This window comes from Impatiens glandulifera, chromosome 8 (genome assembly GCF_907164915.1).
Source record: "Impatiens glandulifera chromosome 8, dImpGla2.1, whole genome shotgun sequence".
Classification (NCBI taxonomy): domain Eukaryota; kingdom Viridiplantae; phylum Streptophyta; class Magnoliopsida; order Ericales; family Balsaminaceae; genus Impatiens; species Impatiens glandulifera.
Genome location: NC_061869.1, coordinates 12,423,401 through 12,441,569, shown reverse-complemented (window position 1 = coordinate 12,441,569; position 18,169 = coordinate 12,423,401). Strand labels below are relative to the sequence as shown.

At 31.6% G+C, this 18,169-nt stretch overlaps 1 protein-coding gene across 1 annotated transcript; it reads right to left on the bottom strand.

Moving 5' to 3' along the window:
• Positions 1-16,803: 16,803 nt before the first annotated feature.
• LOC124911095 lies at positions 16,804-17,958 on the bottom strand. The gene is made up of 3 exons (XM_047451540.1): positions 17,723-17,958; positions 17,508-17,600; positions 16,804-17,430 (listed from the first exon to the last, which is right to left on the bottom strand). Exons 1-3 carry the CDS (start codon positions 17,894-17,896, stop codon positions 17,020-17,022), a joined length of 678 nt encoding a protein of 225 aa, XP_047307496.1. The 5' UTR covers positions 17,897-17,958; the 3' UTR covers positions 16,804-17,019.
• Between the last annotated feature and the right edge of the window lie 211 nt (positions 17,959-18,169).

Below are 18,169 nucleotides of genomic sequence, written 5' to 3'. Positions count from 1 at the left end.
CAAAATGGGTTGGATGCACGGTTTGGGCTACATTCGGCCCGAAGTCAATGAGCCTAGGAGCATAGTCAATGTGGAGGCCGATTCTCTGTCGCTCGCAAGAATCCTCGGTTGTCCGCGAAATTTCTCTGTCGGAAGACATGTGTAGCTGGTTTTCTCGGTGAAAAATCAAGCCAAGTTGAAGGCTCTCAATCGGATGCTAAGCCTGGTTGTTTTTTTGGTCGAAAACCAAGTCATGGAAAAATTCATCGGTCGTCTTCAACCTTTGGCAACAATGTTTGGGCAAGTTTTGGGGTTTCGCTTGGACCTTCCATCCTTAGATCTAAGGACATGAGGAGCTCCAATTCTTAATATAAAATTTGTTTGACATTATCATGGAGCTTAATTTCACCAGAAAGAGGTCGAACGAAGCTTCGGTAGTTTTTTTTAATAAAAATATGATTTTGAATTTTGAGGTTTAATTTGATATTTGGAGTTTATCAATAACTTCTTTATACATATTAGAAGTGATTTGAAAAATAAATACTATATATTAGTTTTGACCAATTCAAGAACTAAAATTTTATTTTCTTTAGAAATATAGGTTTTGAACAGACATGTCTCCGGTTGATAAAGATTGATATGAGAGTACTCATAATACCTTTATAAAAGTGTTATGAAGCTTTTTGAGTCATTGTTCTTGAGCTAGAGTTCAAGAAAGGAACTTAATTTTAAACTTTTTTCAAATCAAAATTGGGTACTTTTGATTTAGCTTGGTTCGTTCCATTTGATTTCGAGAGGAAACTTGAAAGGGTCTTAGGAACAAATTCAAATCATAGAAATGAGTAATTAAATAGTATCAAAGACTAGTCGGACTGAAATATAAAAATTTCAATTTGAATTCATAAGTTGGATTACAACATTAATTGAAGCTTACAATGAGTTGGAGAACATTTTTGAACTCTTTATGAAGCTTCTTGATGAATTAGAATCGAACTTGAGAGCTTTACACAAAGTTTTCAAAAAAATTACAAGCTTATGAAAATTTCTATGGAAAATTTTGTATGAGTTTGATATGAAGCTTGAGATTAATCTCCTCTACTTCGTCTTGGGTGGAGTTTATAGCCTTCATACGTCGGTTGAAGGAGCAAGTGGATCGTATTCGAGACAAAACACCATTAATGACTTTTGTCTGTTTTCAATCGACTTCATCCCTTTATAATGTGTTAGAATATGTTATATTAGTTGATATTATATTATTATATATATGATTAAATGGGCCGGAAATACGGCCCATTAGGTTATAGAATGTTCATGTATATATATACTCTACACAAACTCTATTCAGGGTTAAGAATGAAATTATATTTGACATGGTATCAGAGTCTATCTAAATATTAAACCTACCCAATATTTTGTCCAATCACCGCCGATATGTCAAACGATGATGATATTTCTAGCGTCTTCAACGCGGAGTTGCAGACTTCCGACGGCCCGGCTAAGTGTCATTTATCTTTGATTATTGATTCAGGGGCTACCTTACATGCCACTGGGGTACAAGACTGTTCAGTTGATTGCTTTGTGGGGACGGAGTGTCCCATTTCTCTACCCGACGGTAGCATTGTTACTGCTCATATACGGGGTTCTGTGTATTTATCTCCTAAGATTACTCTGAAAAATATTTTATTTGTCCCATCTTTGACCTGTAACTTGATTTATGTTACTCAGTTGATTGATGATTATCATGGTGATATCATATTCTCATCTGATTTGTGTACTTTTTAAGACCGCAGTACCAAGAAGGTGACTGGAGCAAGTGAACGAAGGGGGGGTCTCTACTACTGGTGTCGTGTTCCGGCATCACTTTTTGTCTTCTCAACTAAGAGTCTGGGGATTTGGCACAGTAGGATGGGGCATCCTTCAGATAGTGTGCTGCAATATTTATCTGGTGTTAGTGTTACTCGTCGTTCTCCTAGTGTTAGCCCTTGTGATATATGTCATCAGGCCAAATAGTCTAGGAGTGTTTTTTATGACAGCGATGCATATGCTAGGAGTATTTTTGATTTAGTACACTGTGACCTTTGGGGTCCTGATGTTCCCTCCTCTAATGGAGCACGTTATTTTCTTACTTTGGTTGATGATTTTAGTCGAGCTGTGTGGGTAGTTCTTTTATCTGCTAAAATTGAAGTTTTCACTATCTTTATAAAGTTTATTGCTATGGTCAAAAGACAATTTGGAGTTGATATTAGACATGTAAGAACTAACAATGGAACATAATTTAATTGTTTGAAATCTTATTTTTCTAAGGCTAGTGTATTATTTCAAACTTCTTGTGTGCATACTCCTCAACAAAATGGTAGAGTAGAGAGGAAACATCGACATATCTTGAATGTTGCACGGGTTGTCATGTTCCAGAGTTCTATTCCTATTGAGTATTGTGGGGAATGTGTTCTTATTGCATGCTACTTGATAAATATGACTCCTTCTCGTGTTTTAGGGTTTCATACTCCTTATAAGGTGTTATATGGTACCGCTTCCACTCTGTCTAACGTGCGTTTTTGGTTGCCTTTGTTATGCCTTTGATTTACACTCTCGTCGTGACAAGTTTGCTAGTCGTAAGTGTGTGTTTTGGGGTTATCCCCTTGATAAGAAGGGGTGGAGTTTATTGGATTGGGAAACTAAGGAGGTTTTTGTGTCTCGTGATGTTGTTTTCTATGAAAATGAGTTTCCTTTTGCTCATGTGGATTTTCATGTCTCTATTTCTCCCATTAGTGTTGTGGAGGAGGCACCAGACCAGGTTTCGGTAGGAGAGTTCATGGTGTCTAATGAGCCAGAGTGGGGTTTGGGCGAAGAGGCTGGTGCGCAGGATTCGGTGAAGGAGACTAATGCGCAGGGCTCTACTGAGGAGCCTGGTTCCTCGGTTCTGCAGCAGGCGAGCGAATCTAGCGTTGAACAGCCGTAGTCTAGCGTCAAGCAGCCACAATTGGGCAGAGGTATAATGACTCAGACTCCTTCTTCTTGGTTGACTAATTATATTACCCCCCTTCGACATCATTCAACTGGCTCCGACCCTTCCTCAGGTACTCGGTATCCTCTTGCACATCATTTGAGTTATTATTTATTTTTTGTGAGACATTGGAAATTTTTGGCTGTCATTTCTATAGGCGTTGAGCCTAAATCTTACAGACAAGCCTCTCGTGATCCTAGATGGCGCGCAGCCATGTAAAGTGAGATACGAGCCTTAGAGGACAATGGAACGTGGAGTTTGGAGGATTTACCTCAAGGGAAGAAGGCATTGGGCAGTCGTTGGATCTACAAGATCAAGCACAATTTTGATGGGTCAATTGGGCGCTTGAAGGAACGTTTGGTTGTCTTTGGCCACCATCAGCTTGAGGGATTGACTACTCTGAGACCTTTGCTCCAGTTGTCAAAATGAGTACTGTTTGGGCCTTCCTTGCAGTTGCTGCTGTTCGGGGTTGGCACTTGCACCAGATGGATGTGCATAATGCCTTTCTCCATGGTGATCTGACAGAGGAAATATGCATGCGCCTACCACCAGGTTTTGAGTTCGGTCATACCAACAAAGTGTGTCGCCTGCGTAAGTCTCTCTATGGACTGAAACAGGCGCCTCGTTGTTGGTTTGCAAACTGACAACTGCCTTGCTTTCTTATAGTTTTATTCAGTCTCATTCGGATCATTCTCTGTTTTCCTTTGTGAGTAGTGATGATGTCTTACATGTCTTGATATATGTGGATGACATGATAGTATCAGGGAGTGATTTGGGGACACTAGAGACCTTCAAGCAATATTTATCATCATGTTTTCATATGAAGGACTTGAGGGATCTGAAGTACTTTCTGGGGGTTGAGGTTGTCAGGAGTGTTGAGGGCATTTCTTTGTGTCAACGGAAATACGTTCTAGATATTATTTCCGAGTGTGGTTTTCTGGGTGCTAAGCCTGCTGGTTTTCCTGTGGAGCAGAATCATAAGTTGGGGGAGTCAGTGAGTGCGCAGATGGAGGATCTGGAGAGCTATCGACGGTTGGTGGGGAGATTAATATATTTTTCTTTCACAAGACCTAATATAGCTTACTCTGTACATATATTATCTCAGTTTATGCATGACCCATTATAGGATCACTATCAGGCAACATTACGGGTTGTGAGATATCTGAAGAATACCCCATGACAGGGTATACTCTTGATTGTGATCTTCGGTTATCTGGATGATGCGATTCGGACTAGGCATCTTGTCTCAAGTCTCGTAGATCGATTACTGGGTGGTTGGTGTTTCTTGGCTCTTCTCTCGTGTCCTAGAAGTCCAAGAAACAGCCAAATGTGGCCTTACTTCCGCTGAGGCTAAGTATCGATCTTTAGCAGCTTTGATTTGTGAGTTGAAGTGGCTACAAGGGGTCATGCTGTTCCTTGGAGTACCTCAATCGGGTATGCATGTGTACTCAGACAGCTAATCAGCTCTTCATATGGCTCAGAATCTAGTGTTTCATGAGCGTAACAAATACATTGAAGTGGATTTACAATTTTTACGGGATCATATCCAGGATGGGACTATTGTTGTTTCCTATGTTCCCACGACTTCTCAATTGGATGATATTCTCACTAAGACTGTTGGGAAACAATTATTCGACCATTTTAGATCCAAGTTGGGCATTTGTGATTTGCATGCTCCAACTTGAGGATGGATGTTAGACTATGTTATATTAGTTGATATTATATTATTATATATGATTAAATGGGCCGAAGATACGGCCCATTAGGTTATAGAATGTTCATGTATATATATACTCTACACAAACCCTATTCAGGGTTAAGAATGAAATTATATTTGACATAATGATCCTTTTTGAATTGAGGAGAACTAGCATGACATCCCACAACTATGCCCCCGCTTCAACTCAAAACGCTTTTAGATGTAATCAAACTCGTGACATTTTGGTCTCTTAACCCGACTCTTATCACTATGCTACCTTCATATGATTATAGACAAAATAATCACCAAGACTCGGGGCTGGTTTTGGCTGCAGTGGACAACCGTGTGGTTTGCTCATTTCTTCTAATTTCGGCTGTACTGGATCATAATCAATTTTCAACCTTAAAACTTATTTGAAGTCAATTTTCTTTACTATGTTGCCTTTATTCTATCCTACAAAATATATAAAATTATTTTTGTACATATCTTTATTTTTGTCTATTTTATTTTATTTTATTTTATTTTTATATTTTAGAGTTTATAAATAATTAATTTGAGATTTAAATATACACAATATTTAATTGAAATTATTTACTTCATTTATTTAAGCCCTCTTTAAAATTAATTTGGTATAAAAATAAATACAATATTTATTTTAAATTACTTTTTTTTTACCTTTAATTTAATTTTAATTAATTATTCCAGTAGTTATCTTCATTAATCATTTTGTTTTGGTCTTAATTTTATTATATTAAATTTATTTATTTAAAATTTATAAATTGAGGTACTTAAATTTTAGTGCTTATAACTTTATTATTTTTTATTTTATTTTATAATAACATCCTAAGTTAAAATATTATTATTTTTTATTTTATTTTATTTTATAATAACATCCTAAGTTAAAATATTAAATATATATTAAAAACAAAAATATTTTTAATAAAAAATGTTGTTGCGTATTTGTTATGGGATTTGGTTAACAATAGCTATTAATAAAAAATACTTTAGATACATAAATAAATTTAACATATTCAAGAAACTTAATAGGAAAATATAATATTCTTTCCCAATAAATTATTATATTCATTTGATTTATAGGAGAAAAAAATCAATTTCTATGCCTTTTTAAATTCAGTACCATCTTACACCAACGCATAACATGTGTTTTATCATTAAAAAAAATAGAAGATGGTATAATTAGATATTTATTAGGATTTAACTCTATCAATATTTAATTATACTAATTAGTTTATATTTTTTAATAATCATTAATTAATCAAAATTATATATAATAATAATAATAAAAGAAATTTGTTATATATAAAAAAAAAAAATGTTTTTGTTAACAACTAATATTAAATAAAATCATACAATACAAATAAAAAAAATTATATTTTTCATAATGGACAAATTTTGGGGAAATTTGATGGAATAAGCATGCCTTTTATAATTTTTTGATTTTTAACCTTTTGCCAAGGCAAAAGGTCAGTTTTACCCTTAAATAAAAAAAAATTGATTTTCCATTCTCCCCCGTCGTTTCCCTTTCCCCACTTCTCCTTTCCCTCCCTCTCTCTCGTTTCCAACTTCCCGAGGACGACCGATCAAGCCCGAAGACGACGACGACGACGAAAAGCCTCCAAAACATCGACGACGTCCTCTCCCTCGAACCCCGACGAGCCCCGACGACAAATAAGAGACCCCGACGAGAATCACAACTCCAGAACGACGAATGTGAGTTTATCTTCCCCGTTTCTATCCTAGTTCTCCGTTTTATATCCATGCATGCTATAATGGAGGAATGGTTTAGGGTATTGTTTAGGTTTAGGTAGGGTTTATTGTTTAGATTTATTGTTTAGGTTTAGTTTTGAGTTTAAAATGCTTATGTCGAAGGCTGTTGCAGGCTGTCGATGGCGACGATGCATTTTCGCAGCCGACTGTGCATCTGTCGCAGACGACGGTGCATCTGTCGCAGGCGACGGTGCATCTGTCGCAGGCGACGGTGCATCTGTCGCAGGCGACGGTGCATCTGTCGCAGGCAGAATATACTATTCAACTGCGACAGATGCACCGTCGCCTGCGATAGATGCACCGTCGCCTGCGACAGATGTCATATTTCCTTTAAATAAGTGGTATTTACTTTCATTATTCTGACTTATTGATTTTTTGCAGATGGCACCAACCAAATGCAAAAACAAAACGGTAATTGAGAACTTTCCTGGACGTGTTTCATGGAAATCTACTTGCACCTGCTTGTTAAAGACCAATGGCAAGTTTAATCACTTTGGTCTTATGGAAAGGACTATGAAGAGTCAATTTCAGTATCTATTGAAAGCCCCGACTGTCATTTTCTCAGGAACAATAATCCACCAGATGTTGATCAGGAAAAGCAGCTCCAATTCGAAGGGAATAACTTTCTTAGTCAATGGTCAGCAGCTTTACTGGGGCATGAAGGAATATGCCTTGGTAACAGGCCTAAATTTTGGAAGATTTCCTGTGATTGAAAACTGGCACGCTGAAGAATGTCCACCCTTAGTCCATAAATACTTTGGTGGCAAAACAGTTGTTAGAGTGACAGAGGTTCAAAGTGTTTTCCTCAACTGCTCTGAGAAGGAGGATGCATGGAAGCTTGGGCTCATCAACCTTATTTACCAGTGTCTTTTTGGATCTGATAATAGGAAGAGGGTATGTTTGAAGATCTTCAGCATGGTGGAGGATATGGAAATGTTCCTTCAATTTCCATGGGGAAAGGTGTCATTCAATTCAACTTTGAAGGGTATTGACAAGGACATGAAACATCTTCGGGAGCTATATGTGGAGAAGAAGGAAACCTGTAAGGGGAACTGTGATGTTGCTTATACTATTAGTGGGTTGGCCATAGCCTTCCAAGTTTGGACATATTTGGTTATGAAGACGTTTGTCCCCAAATTTGCGGATATGATCGAGGAAAAACATATATGCCCAAGGATATTACTTTTTACAGCCTCCAGAAGCAACACCAACACTAGCCAAGAGGTATCCAATGCCCTTTTCAAATGCAATATCTTTAACAAGATTCATGAGTCTGAGGAGGAGAAGAGGAACTACTGTGGGGATGACTTTGAAGAAATGGGAGATTACATTTATGATGATTTATTTGAAGTGGATGGTAGGAAGAGGAAGAATGAAGATGGCAGTACTCCCAAACCAACGCCCAAGAGGAGAAAACCAATTAAAATCACACTAGCCAAGAGGACCGAGAAGTCATTTAGTGATGAATCTAGCCAAAACAGCTCTCGGTCTACTACTCGTGAATCTAGCCATGTCCCTTCAGCAACGAGTCCTCAAAAGAAAGAAGACAGTTCTCCTACTAGGCAAGACAAGTTTGACAAGTTTGACAATCGGGTGACTAAAGCCCAGAATGATGACAAGTTTGATGAGCTTACAAGGGATGTGAAGGAGTTGACAAGGGATGTGAAGGAGCTGAAAACTGAAATGAAGGTAATGAAAGAGGATCAACGGGTTATATTCAATCACATAATCCAATTATTGGGTGAAATAAAACAACAAAAGAATGATGTTGCTGCTGCTGATGATTTAGTGGAGAAGGATTTGGAAATCAACAAAGATGTTGCTGATGAGAATCATGATGTTGATGATCTGCTGAATGAAAAAGAAGATGCTGCTGATATGAATGATGTTGTTGATCGGTTGAATGAGAAAGAAGATGCTGCTGATGGGTTGGAGATGATAAACAATGATGAGAATGATGTTGCCGATGGGTTGGAGATGATAAACAATGATGAGAATGATGCTGCCGATGAGTTGGAGATGATAAACAATGATGCTCATGATGTTGGGTTGGAGGATGCTGCTGTTGATGGTTTGGAGATCAACAAAGAAGCTGTTGTTCATGAAAACAAAGATTCTACTGTTGTTGATGGTTTGGAGATCAACAAAGAAGCTGTTGTTGATGATGATCAAAACAAAGATGATGCTGTTGTTGATGGTTTAGAGATCAACAAAGAAGCTGAGGAGAATGAAAACAAAGATGATGATGTTGTTGATGGTTTAGATATCAACAAAGAAGCTGAGGAGAATGAAAACAAAGATGATGCTGATGTTGATGGTTTGGAGATCAACAAAGAAGCCGAGGAGAATGGAAACAAAGATAATGCTGCTGTTGATGTTGATCTTGTTGATAAGAATGCTGAGTTGGGAAAGAAAGAATTGGCCACGAAGAAGAAGAGGAAGGTGGTTTTGGCCAAAAATAGGTTGCAGCAGTTGGGCAAGAAAAGGAAGATGGATGAAGAGGCTGACTTGGGAAAGAAGAATGATGAAGAGGCTGACTTGGGAAAAAAGAAGGATGAAGAGGTTGACTTGGGAAAAAATAATGATGAAGAGACTGAGTTGGGAAAGAAGAAGGATGATGATGTATTGGTATTGACTCCAACAAGATTTCAGGGACAGAGTTTTCGGAGAAAGAAGAGGTCCAAACAATTGGGGAACTACACAGATCCTAATGGAAAATCTTTTAAACTCATTGATCCAGTAACTGTCAATCCTCTTTTAGATTATGATAGTGAACTGTTGGATGAGTTGAAACAATGGTTGAAGCTGGAGGATGAAGACAAGATAAATCTGGTTCTTTTCTATGCTGGTCGAGTTCTTGTAAATAGAACGCCACATCGCTATCTCTAATGATTGTTGCAGGAGGAGAATTGATCATTAACATATTATACTTTACCTCGAACACTAAGTCATATCTTAGTTTGTCCACACCAATAGAATTATAGACAATTGAAGCTAACTCTTCATATGTAGCATTTCGGGGTACATTCACACCACGACACGAACTTGAGACAAAAGAACTAACCCCACAATCATCAGTTTTCCAGTCTCCATCAAAGAGGAGAAAAACACCAACATTCATGTGATCTGCAATTGATAAAAATTCACAGAAGTCAGTGACAGTGACTAGTTAGTGTTAATTGCAAGGAGGAAAATGCAAGGAAAATGCAAGGAGGAAAATGCATCTGTCGTAGGCGACAGTGCATCTGTCGCCTACGACAGATGCACTGTCACCTTCGTCACCTTCGTCGGATGTATATTTCACTGTAAAACAAATCAGCCAAGCTCTAAAACCATTATTCCATGACCTAACCTACATCCTAGACTCTAAACGACAAAACCCTAAACATTCATCCATTTCCACGATAAAACGACGAAACTCTAACCTGAATGTTGAAGACGTTCCAGTTTTGTTGATGAAGGACGTTGATGATGAAGAAAGGATCTGTTGATGATGAAGGAAGCGTTGATGATGAAGAAGCTTGATGAAGGAAGCGTTGATGATGAAGGAAAGTTGATGAAGGAAGGACGGGGAAAGGACGGTTGGTGGAGAGGAGGGAAAGGGGACAAGAAACTGAAAGGCACACTGACATTTTAATTTATTTTTTTTTATTTTTTTTATTTAAGGGTAAAACTGAGCAAAATGTCAAAAATTAAAAAATTATAAAAGGCATGCTAAAAGTGGTAATAACCCTCTTATGAGGGTTATTCCATCAAATTTCCCCAAACTTTGTACTACAATTGAAATATATTATTAATGAAACCGAATAAAAAATAATAGATAATGTGATAAATATTTATTAGAGGAGAAATCTAGTGTATTAAATGAAAATAGTGGTAACGATCAAAGATGATCAGTTCATAATATGTAAATAAAACATCAAATAACAATATAATTAAAGAGATTGTAAAAAGTGGTAACAATAAAAGTTTAGTTCGGCAATAATTGGGAGTGAATTAAAAACAGTAAAAATATTGTGAGAAGATTGTGGCCTTGTTTTTTTTCAAAATTTTTTATTTTAATATTTACAAAATCAATTTTTTAATTAATCACTTCTAATCAATCCTATCAATTATTTCATTAACTAAAATACTAAATATTATTTATTTTAAATTATTATTTTTTATTTTATTTATATATATATATATCAATGCCCTTTAAATTCTTTTATCCAAAATAATCATTACATCTTCAAAATCATCACCCATCATTTAATTTTTTACTCTCTTAATTTTTTAAAAAACCTCACAACCGAAAAGGCCCAAAAAGATATTAATTTTAATAAAGATTTTCAAATAAATCAAATGACATTTCAATTTATATTTTGAATTGATTAAGTTAGAGTGGTTTTACATATAAAAATAAACCATAAATAAATAAAAATTACATGAGAGTGAATCAAATAAATTATGTGCCAATTTGAGGATTTTTGATCCATTTATTGAGGTGATCTTCCTTATTATTGGTATGTTTTGAATATAAAAGTATTCTAATCAAGAAATATTGATAAAATTGATTTATTCTTTTAAAAAAAAACATCAAATTATTAATGATTTGTGGTTTGATTCTACGTAGTGGTAGGAGAGTTATTTTTTAATATTTATATAAGATTACTCCTCCAATTAAAATATCAAAATATCACTATTTTACTTTTTCTTAAACTAAATTGTTATTAAAAAATAATATTTTAATATTCTTTTTAAAAATAAAATTGTAAGAACCATTTTTCTATTTTAAATTTTTTTCTAAATAATTCAATTATTTACAACACAAAATTAGTTGGTAATATTAAATAATTAAGTATTATTTATATTAATTTGAATATTATAAAATAAAATAAAAATATTTTAATTTTTAATAAACAAGTTAAATTATTTAATTAATAATTAGATAAAAAAAATTAATAAAAATTTAATAATGAGATAAAATTATTTGAACTTTAATTGATATTTCTCTAAAACAAACAAGACATATTCGTAACTTGTCCCTCGTGCTTGGGTACATGTGGCTTCCCCTTAATTAACAAAAATATTATATATATATATATATATATATATATATATATATATATATATATATATATATATATATATCTTTGAAATATTATGTTATAAACATATATTATTATTATTCAATGTTTTAATTAATTCATCTGTACAACTAGACATATTATTGCTTGTTTCAAATTAGTTTTTTTCATTATTTTGGAATTTTGTAAAAAAAAATATTTTTGATAAAAATGTTATTTATTTGAATTTGTAATTTGATAATAATGTTATTTTGTATTTAAAGTTTATTTTTTTAAAAGATAAAGTAATAATATTTTAATAAATAAAATAAATTATTATATTGTTAGAAGGATAATCATGTAAAAAGATAAAATTTAAAAAAAAAAATTAAAATTAAAAAATCTAAAAATAAAAATAAAAAATAAAACTCGTTATAGTGAAAGAATTGGAGAATGTAAAAATAAAATGCATAATTGTTTTAATTAGACCAATAAATTTAAAGATGTTATATGCAATATTTTTGTGTGACGAAATAATTAAAATAATTATATTATTTATTAGTTTTAAGGAATAAAAACTTTGATAATTTGAATCCTAAACGAAACGCATACATTTGTATTGTTTAATTTGCATAAAAATTATTTGAAAATAAAAAAAAAAATCATATAAATATTTGTTACAAGGAATGTGATACTTCTAGATTTTGTTCAAAATTTATTTAGTTTTTTAATACATAATTATATCACATTATTATTATTTTATTTATCATATCACACCTTCTATAAACTAAAATATTAAATATTTTTTATTATTAAATTTCAAATAAAAAATAATATTAAAAAAAATTAACTAATTAAAATTTTAAATAATGTATTTTTTATTAAATAAAATTTTGTTATATGAGAAAAATAAATTAATTAGTTTTTGTTAATAGAATTATTATAATATTTTTTATATTTAAAATTTATTAAATTTAAATAAAATATTTTATTATTGAATGGTAAGATAAAAGATAGATAAAAAAGAAAGAAAAAAAAACTATTCATCTGTAGTCTCTCTCCTTATGCATTGAAGCAACAATATTTTCATGTTGATATCTTTTTTACACACAATTTGTGTAGTGTGTGTAAAAAAAGTACTATGTAGTGTGTGCTAATAAATAAATATATTGGGAAACTATTAGTCATTTCAAAAACAGCAGTCTCCAAAGAAAAAAAAATCATACCAAAAAATATATTTACTTTTTTTTCTTTCTCATTTTGTTGTAATTAAAAATTCATATAAGTAAATCACACATATATAGTTTGATTACATATTTTTCTAAAAGAATTTTTTTATTTAGGCAAGGATAAATATGTCAAATAGTATATTTATATGTAAGCAATAAAAGAAAGAGATCCATTCGAAATTAAATTCATAGTCTTCTCCGCCTGATCAAACATTATAGAGATATCTAAGTCATTCTAAAGATTCATAATATATTTCTTAAAAATATATTGAATTCTCTCTTTTGTAAAAAAATTAAAATACTAAAATTTTCAGTCTTCTCGTCCTCTTTCCTATGAGGTTATGAGGGATAGATTGATCAATTTAATTTAACTTATTTCTTAAATACATTTTATTAGTATTCAAAAATAAATTATTAAAGTTTGGATTGATTTAATCATTGGCTTATATTTTTAATTGTTTTTCTGTGTATGTTGTAAAAATTAAATCAAACTAACTTTACACCCTCAAATTTCATTCTCTCCTCTCTTTTTATCCAAATTCTTCTATAAATATCTACCATCCCCTCATCTTAATATTCACACCTTAACCTTTCATTTCAACTTCAATTTACTTCTTTCAATTGTTTTCATAGCAACAACTTCAATTTACTTCTTTCAATTGTTTTCCTAACTACATGGCTGATATTCCAAAGGTAAAATAATTTCATAATTTAGAGTTAATATATATATATTAAATTTAGAAAATTAATTGTTTAATATTAACCCATTTTTTTATTTATTCAAATACTTATCATTTTCATCATCTGATTAAGGTGATTTGATGACATTAAAATATTGTATTTTTTATTATTATAATTCAAATTTTGTTTTATTTTTAAAAAATATAAAAAACATAAATATCTAAAATTATAATAAAAATCCAACTGAAATTATAAAAGAAAAACAGAATTAAAAAAAATACATTGCAGCAAATAGTATTACATGTTTTATACTTAACAAATAAAAATTAGTATGGTCAGATGACAGATATTCATTAGGATTTTTATAACTCAAATAGTATGTTTTATATTTGATTTAGAATATTCTAAAAATAAAAAAATAAAAACTTATTTTAATATTTTAGTTGATAAGTTAAATAAGATAAAATAAAATTACTTAAAAAAATTATTTAAATTTCTTCCAAAACAAACAAGAAATTGCATGTGGTACATGTTTTTTTATACGGATTCCAGTACAAGTACATTTGCAATATATTTAAATTGTATTATGAATTAAATATATATATATATATATAACAAAAAATATTATGTTAAAACTATAAGAACTTATAATATATATTGTTATTGTTATTATATTTCATTGCTAATATTTATAACTAATAACATTTGTTTTAAAATTTAGAAGTTAGCAGATAATTTAAAATTATAAAAACGAAAAAAGATAAAAATAAAAAATAAAAAATACAACATAGTTCTATACTTCTATTTGTATTCTTTAAAACAAATAGAAAGAGAAATGGAGAGTTAAAGAAATGGAAATAAATATATATATAAATATAAACAGTAAATATATAACAAAATTAAATTTTCAAATTTTTTCTTGTTTATATGTTTAAGTTTTAATTATTTACGTAAATAAATTGTTAATAATCATTAAATGTAATTTTTGGTTTGTATTTTATTATAAAATATATATTTTTAATTAAATTAATTAATCTTATTTATACGTTTTAGAACGTTGATTGGAGGGAGAGATGCACATGTAGTATTGGTCATACCAGATTACAAAACAAATGTAGTAAGTTGTTTATTTATTTATATTTTTTTTGTTGTGTGTATTAATAGGGATTTATTTAAAAATTAAAAGTATTACTCTATTCAGACTGCTGTTGGGCTATAGTAGTAGCATCAGTAGTAGAAGCATGTTACAACATTCAAAATCCAGATAAACCTCTAGTTTTATCTCCGCAAGAGTTGTTAGATTTTGTGCGAATAAGTCCTACCGACGTTGATATTCGTGGATGTTACACAGCCACGGCTAAAGAGGCATTTCATTATATAAGAGATTATGGGATTAGTCAAGAATGTGACTATCCTTTCACAGCTAACAGAAATCACACTATTAATATTCAAGATAAGGTATTATAATATTAATAAATTCAATATTATAAAATTTGTTTTATTATTAACTAACAATTATTTTTACAGCCTACACGAAACAAAATCAAAATTACAGGTTTTGATTCGGTTAGTGGAGAAGAAAATATCAAAAGGATTATCAACCAACATCCTGTTATTGCTATAATATTCCTCACTAAAGAGTTTATCAATCCACAAAATGTATTTTTTGTATTATTATTATTTGTTTTCTTAATTCATAAAAAAAATACAATTTAGTTATATATATTTAAAATCTAATATTATTTTTAACAATATCCTGTTTTTAATATAGGTTGAATTCATACGTCATCCGATTACAAAAAAACCATTAAAACATGGTGTTTTAGTGATAGGATATGGTACAGATTTGGATGGAAATAATTTCTGGATAATAAAAAATTCATATGGTACAGGTTGGGGTGAGAATGGATATAAGAGAATATGTCGCAACTCTATATGTAATGGAAAACCACTTCTGTTTAATATGGCTTTTCCATTAAACCCTGTATTGCATGCACATGTATTGCATGCACAAGTTTAAGTTCGTTTTGTTATGTAATCTTAATTTCAATGAATTATTAATTTAGTTATATTATTTTTTAATTATTTTAAAGATTGCATATATAATCAAGACATTATGGGTATTTAGTCACATGAAATTAAACCAAAATGGAGATTTTTTTCTGGCGAGAAGAACAAATTATTATTATATATATTTTAAAATGTAACCCAATAAATATAAATATAAATATATATATATATATATATATATATATATTTGTTTAGAATATGCAAACATGTTTAAGAGCAAAAAGTGGTGGTTGGGTTTTTCCATGTCAATGTGTTATTCAACAATAAATAAAAAAACAGAGAAAATGCACTTAAGCCAATACTGATGAGACCAATTTTAAAAGTCCATGAAACACAAATAGAATTGAGAAGAGAACAATTGAAAAAAAAGAGACTATTTTGAAGAACAATTACAATCATAGCATCAATAACATTTTAACCCTTTATCTAATATTAATGAGTTTATCGCTTCTAACGACATGAATATAACTACTGTTTTCTCCGAAACAAGATAAAAAGGCATACATGATATAACCCTTCAACCAATACTCTAAGGGTTTCATAAGAAGTCCATGACTTAATACTACCGTAAAAACCATATTGTAAGGGGATGCTGCGAAAAGCTCTTAGCACTTTGTCTGTACTTTCAATTATTTAAAATAACCTGCAAGATCAATTGATGGGAGTATAAGATAACTAGTTACTGCAAATATTAGTGAAAAGGAAGATAATGACATAAAACAAACAATGCATCACAATAAGATTGATGTAGCACAAGATTAAAAGAATCAATTTCTTTCTATAGTAGAAGACTCCAGCAATATGTAATACAGTCTCACCTACAATAAGCAATATGGAGTACAAAACATTCAAAATAACTTCTTTCAAAAGATAAAGGATAAACAGTCAAACAAACATGCGTGTAACTTTTCCATTTCCAACAATCGATGCATTCGAATAATCAGCAAAAGGTAAAAAAGCAACCATCTAGATAAGGTCTTTTTTTGGATAGAAGTGAATTTTCCCCAAAATCAACAAGCTGGTAAATTCATGTTATTTTGACCCGAATTTGATTTATTTTGTCAGCAACAGTCTAACCACATTAGTTGTTTTAACACTTTATTTTCTGCAATCTTCAAAATGAAGTATAAATTAGCATTACTAAAATAAGTCATCCTCTATTTTCAGTTCCGATCAACTTCCAAAATATAACAAACTTTCATAACCATGTATATCAAATAGAGATGCACTCCTTTTATAGAAAAATATCAAGACATTTCATGCTAGTCACATCACATCTTCAATAAGAATTCTACCTTCTCATTTTGATTCTCCATCTCAATAATAGATCTGACCGATATTACACTTAGATCTTGCCTAAACACAACCACTGCTTCACAAGTCCTAAGTTCGCGAGAGACATCTTTTTTTTCAAAAATGCTAAAGATGATCTTGTATCCAAAGGCAAAGTCCTCCAGCAAAGTTGGTTCTACAATTTTATCGAAGCTGATGATGTTCCCGAGACCAAATTTAGGTCTCTGATCATAAGACAAGACAAGGGTTAGTGAAAACATTAGCAAGGATGCTAGGGATATACAATAATGTATTTTTATAAACAAAGCAGAAAGAAAAATAGAGAGAAAGAGGGAGAACCAGCCAATGGCCATAGCATAAGGTAGCATAAACAGAAGACATATGGACGAGATGTTGTGTGTGGTCAAGATTGGCACAACCTGGAAGATCTTCAAGAGTAATTGCACAATCAATGGGGTGCAACCTGCAGAAATCTATCTCATGGCCACCAAATCGACCAAAGAACATAACCATATATGATTGGAAGACTAAAGGTTTGCCTCCTGCAATGTGAGGACTGCTTGCCTCAAATATAAGGTAGAATTCAATACCATTACCCATCCACCCTCTCACTATCTTCTCAAATACGAAATCGGTATTCTGTTCAACAATGCAGTAATTAGATAGTTCAATACAATACAATACATATATACGAAAATATGGAGGCACAAACTCACATGATTAAAGTTAAAGTTGGCCAAACAAAACATTGCTTGTGGGTAATAATAATCTAGGTTATCCATTGGAGCAATCAGGCCCCTGTTCACACCCTTTAGAAGAATAATCAACAAGCCCACTTTAGATGATGCAGATTTGGATCACAACACCAAAAGATTAAGCATAATTAGGGATAAAAGACAAATAATATTATTGGGTTTTCTTCTTTAATCACCTCTTTCCGCCTAAATTCTTCACCGCCGTCGTAAAAATCATCGCCGTTGAAATCATCATCAGAGTCGTCCATATCAATGGAAGCACTATCAGCCGGTATGATTGTCGTCGATATGTCTTCTGTTTGATTTGACTGCACGATGGATTCGTCGGATTCATCGGTGGAGCTCGACATGCTCTCGTCGGATCACTAGATTATCGAGATGTAGTTGTGACGAACGCGATTGAAGAATGGAGAAATATGATTATCTAGGCACAACACCCCGAAACTTGAAAACCTAAATTAACATGAGAATAGATCTTTTTTAACTGTAAATTATTTATTTTCCATAAAAATTGGACTCCTCTTGACCAAAACAGCCCAAAACACTTTTTTTATTTAATGAAACATGTTATTTATAAAATATTTTAAAACTATTTATTTTAATTTTTCAAATTTTAAAATAAT

Bases quoted from the DNA above. Each gene is read 5' to 3' on its own strand.
- LOC124911095 (XM_047451540.1), bottom strand. From the start codon at position 17,896: ATGTCGAGCTCCACCGATGAATCCGACGAATCCATCGTGCAGTCAAAT. The intron at 17,601-17,722 runs GTGATTAAAGAA...ATTCTTCTAAAG, and splicing joins AAGAATTTAGGCGGAAAGAG to GGTGTGAACAGGGGCCTGAT. The intron at 17,431-17,507 runs GTGAGTTTGTGC...ATTGTTGAACAG, and splicing joins CCAACTTTAACTTTAATCAT to AATACCGATTTCGTATTTGA.